Genomic DNA, 4,914 nt, shown 5'->3' on the forward strand with positions numbered 1-4,914 from the left:
TTGTCTAATATTTTGTACGGAGTAAACGTTATGTTATTTGAATTTTTTTTTTAAGTTTATGTCAAATTAAGTTGGTTAACTTAACATGTTTTATAATCTTTGCTTTAATCATAGACTGTATTTTAGGTGTTCCCTTTTTTCCTTGTTAATTGCGTAGAATGATGCACAGAGTGAACCTCAGCCAAGACCAGTGCGCTGGAAAAAACGTGACAGACAGGGAGATTTTATTCCTCAAAGACCATCAACCAGTCGAAGTACTAGTTGCATGCCACGTGGTCAGTGTTCACACAACCATTGATTTTATCTCACAACTTGTTTTCACCAAAGAATTTCAGTAAGTAAATATTCTTCATTCCCCCCCCCCCCCCCCCCCCAGTGTCCAGAGAGCAGCATCAATGTCCACGTGAAGAACCTAGTTATGTTGCCAGTGTCAACCCAACAAAAGGTACTTTACCTTCTTGTATATATTGTGATTTCTGTTTACTTTTATATTTGTTGTTATAGTTGAGTTATGCAGGGCTTTTGTGGAGTCCTAAGAAACATACTGCCTAGAGTGTTTTTCAGAGTTTCTTCCTTTCTTTATTTTTTTTCTGTTAGTGTGTGGAACTGAGGTGCTTCGTCAGGAGCTCCTTCAGTTGTTGGAGGATGGAGAAGAGGACGCAGCCATGACTTGTGAGACGTCGTCTGAGTCAGCTGCTACTCACTGGGCGATCAGAAATATGGTGTCCTCGCAAAAGTGGAAAGAGGCCAGGCCTTGTCTTATAGACAATATGTTAGCTACTCTGGATCCACAGTCACACCGTGTGTGTCAGTGTGGCAAACAAGTAGTTGTGAGGTGTCTGGACTGCCTGCCTCTTCCATTCCTTTGTGCTGACTGTGATATTGCAGTTCACACACGCTTTGTCCTGCACAACAGAGAGGCAGTGACAGGAGGGTTTTTGCAGCCTTCATCAGAGTTTCACAAGCCAATAGGTACAGTTTTTAAGTCTTATGCATTTCTTGCTATGTATGAGTATGAGTGGGTGCTGTTATTGTATATTTATTGTGTATCAGTTAATTTCTAATTCTTTTTATATATATTGTGTGTTTTAATGTTAGTTCGGCTGTTGCCTGTGCAAAGGCCAGACCATGTGTGTGACTGCCCAGCAGGTAACGTTGAGGTTTCACCCGGCGCAATTGTGGCTCTTGTAACCATAAATGGTAAGTTGCCCTTTTGTCACATACTACATACACAATAGATGTGTTTGGAGGTTTTATTGCAAATTGTGCATTGCTATCTTGGTTTTAATTACCCTCGGCCCGCAGTATATGTGGGCACCTGTCAAAGGTCATTTGGATTTACCAGACCGATTTGAAAACAACATGAAAAAAATGAATGCTTTGAGCCATGACTGAATTTATCCTTATCCTTTCTAAAGGCCGTTATAACCTTGCATTTCCAGTGGTGAGCTGCACCAGCTGTAGCCTAATGTGGTCCCCCTCAGTTAAGGACATCCTGGGTAGTGGATATTGGCCTGGCACCTTAAATTTCTGCACCCTGTTTTCAATGGATGCCTTTCAGTCTTTCCATGACATTAAGAAGGCTGCACCAGGGATGTCACTTAAGGCATTTGTCAAAATGCTGGATGAACGAACAGCCCATTTTGGAAGGGTGAGTTTCTAAATTTGCTAAGTTTAAGGAAATTGTGCAAATCAATGTTTATGATGACTGTCCTTGAATATTCTGTTGTATGTCCTCTATGTAAAACAATGGCCGAATATCAGCTGATGCCTTCAGTAAAAGTTTCTTGGAGTGGAGTGCTGTATTTTAATGTTTCTTTTCAAACAACTGTCACTGTGTTCGTTCAGCACTTCAGAGCAGGGAAACTTTGAAGGTGTCTTCATTGAAAAAGATGAGGAAGTTGCTGAGTTTGTGAAATACATCCAGAGACACACAAATCATGTAAGATACACATATATATATTAGTGCTGTTAGCGTTACTCTTGTTAAAATGACGTTAATGCCGTAACCATATACACATACGTGTGTGTGTGTGTGTGTGTGTGTGTGTGTGTGTGTGTGTGTGTGTGTGTGTAGACATATATGGATGGGTCGATATTTTTTTTTATTTTTCTCTTGGTGTTGTCGTAATACTATTTACTTTACTTTATCTTAATGTTTACTTAATTTTGTCACCATGTGTATTTAAAAAAAACAACATGATTTTTATTTTGTGTTATCAGTGCTGTCCTGGGGAGATCTGAGGTCTTGTGTGACTCGAGGCTAATTCAGCTAATTGTTATGCATTTGTTTTAAAACGTTTGTCCCTGATAGGGCTTCATCATGTCATGTCTTTTATGTTAAAATCTTTGAGTGTATAGGTCCCGGGGAAAGGGTTGTGCGGATCTTCATCTTGGACTGCAGCAAAGGAGTCGTCCAAAAAGTCCACTGGGAAGTTGGATGAGGAGGGCATGGAAATAGCTGTTTGTCGCCACGGAGTCCTCTTAGCTGCATTGAACATGTTTCGAGGGGAGATCTTTGCTTACCCCCTTTTTCTCCAGAGGAAGTTGGCAGCTAGCATCCCAGGACATATTACGTTCCTTTGCTCCGATGTGGCCTGTAAATATTTCCCCTATTTAACCAAGCAGTGCCCTGAGCTGAGGAACCTCTTGTCAATGCGTCCTTTTCTCTCCGTCATGCATGCAAAGGCTCACACTTGGAAATGCGAGGTATACTGCAGCTTGTAGTTTTGGATTAGTTTGAGACATTTTGTTATAAGGTTGAATGAATTCAGCAGTCATGTATTGTGACCTCCTTTCTATAGATCAAATGGGGAGGTGCGTTTCAGGTTGGGGCCGGTTCAACAGTTGGAGAAGAGGTGGAACAAGTAAACAGTTTCCTGTCTAGGGCGGCCATCACAACGAAGTACATGTCTAAAGCAGGTGTGTGTCCGTGTCTGAGATTCCACTCAGTCTCCTGCTCATTAATTCTAATTTGTATACTAACTGAAATGCAGGGCGAACAGACATGCTGACCCTCCTGGCTTTGGGGTGGAACAAAAGGAAAGTGGAACAACTGGGCCGCACTTTGAGCCAGCGATATCTAAAGGTCATTTTTTCAACACCCATTTTAATGTGTGTGGTAATGGGGGGAAAACACCAGTACTCTTTTAATGTCAATATGAATGACATTTATGAATGCATTCTTAGATCATAAGGATCCTTAGAGAACAAGTGGAGAGCCTGAATGCGACCAGAAATGAGCTGGGTGTGGATGACGACACACTGCAGCAATGGGTGGCCGATGTGCAGAAATGGGCTGAAGGTGAGTCTCAATATAATGCACTCATGTATAACAATAGGACCCACCATGGCCTCATTAAAGAACTTAGAGTTAAGATCTTTCTGACAGTGTCAACAAACAATGAAAAATAAGCCTTTGAAAAGCAAATTTATGGCAGAGTTGTTGCGTTTCATCAAATTGGATAGAACCTGGGTTGAAATGATGTCGTACTAGTTGGTTTTATAAACCTGAACACCAACATACTTGTTATCTCATGATTATCATGAGATAGCAGCACATGAAGGCTCCAGATGTCTTATAATGAATGTCATCAAGTCAGTGATTACAGAGTCCACTGTAGTTTGGTGACTGTTACTCATCCTGTATTCTGATTAATATTCCTCTCACTTAGAAAGTGAGTAACTGATGGCAGCCTTGGAGCGTTGCAGGCACGAATAGAGGAGCTTGTCGTCATCATCAGAGTGCGAACACAAAGTCTTTACAGACAAAATGGTGTCACAGTTTCTTTGAAACGGACCGTTTGATGCTCAGTTTGTACAGCTTGTACAGCTACTTTGTAAACAGAATCAAATCAGATCCAGGTTTGTTTAAGCTGGATGTGATTTGTTCTAGCAAACAAATTGATGAGTGTAGATTAAAATGAAACTATATACATTATGTGAAGGTGTGAATTTTTTATGATTATTTACAGATAGCAACAAGAGGCGACACAGAATTCGCAAGGTCATCTTAGTTGAGAAGAAACGCTTGGCGGCTGCTGTTGACGACTACAACAAGCTCGCTGAACCAACAAAGCAAATCGTATCCAGTGATGCCCTCATGCAGACCGATATTTGGCCCTGGCAGAGCACAAGTGAACGTAAGCTCTTGATTTATAAATATCCTTTTTAAACAAGCTCCCAGTATCTGAGCAGTAGTTGAATGTTTTGTTCTTGAATCATAATATGCTGCTATGTTTTCCCATCTGATGTTGTTAAACTGTAGCTGCTGCTGACCTCCGGACAAAGAGAAAGGTCTTTGAGAAGGTGATGGCTGTGAGGCGCCTGAGAGAGGAGGAGATGATCCTTTGCAGGGAGATGCGGCATCACTGGACAGTGTTGCGAATGCGTTCTGTGGTGTTGGGGACAATCTCCTCAGACTGTAAGCACTTTATTTATTTATTAATTTTTTGATGAATCGATTGAAAATAAGAGCAGATGCTAAAGTCTTACTGGATCTTTTACCTATATCTAGATTGCTAGCTAACACTGCCTTCTCCCTTTTAAAAAAATGTTTAATTATAGCATCCTAATTCCTTGTGTTTATGAGGTGATGTTTTTTTGTTGTTTGTTTTTTTTACTTTTCTCATATTTATTTGTTTTGTTCTTTTTACAGCCTCCTTTGTTGGCATGTCGGAGGATGCACAGAAGGGACTCTGTAGCCTGGTTTTAAAAAAACAAAGTGAACTGAAAGCTGAAATGCTCAAAGTAAAGGACGTGTACAAGAGAATCCTCAGCCACCAACCACTCCTGGAAATGGACTCGGAGGAGGACATTCCAGACGATGCCACTGAGAGTGATTTGAGCACTTCTGATGAAGACTGATTGTGTCATCATTGATGTTATGTTTGGTAAAATAAAAAGTTAATCACA

The 4,914-nt window shown here is 40.8% G+C and overlaps 1 protein-coding gene across 1 annotated transcript; it reads left to right on the top strand.

Moving 5' to 3' along the window:
• Positions 1-1,468: 1,468 nt before the first annotated feature.
• LOC146577241 (uncharacterized) lies at positions 1,469-4,914 on the top strand. Its single transcript, XM_085267641.1, has 7 exons — positions 1,469-1,651; positions 2,805-2,922; positions 2,997-3,088; positions 3,190-3,304; positions 3,975-4,142; positions 4,268-4,423; positions 4,658-4,914. Exons 1-7 carry the CDS (start codon positions 1,469-1,471, stop codon positions 4,864-4,866), a joined length of 1,041 nt encoding a protein of 346 aa, XP_085123767.1. The 3' UTR covers positions 4,867-4,914.

Source organism: Mchenga conophoros, linkage group LG3 (assembly GCF_057382185.1).
Source record: "Mchenga conophoros isolate Kocher_MC1m ecotype Shallow Benthic linkage group LG3, M_conophoros_male_GT1.1, whole genome shotgun sequence".
Lineage (NCBI taxonomy): Eukaryota > Metazoa > Chordata > Actinopteri > Cichliformes > Cichlidae > Mchenga > Mchenga conophoros.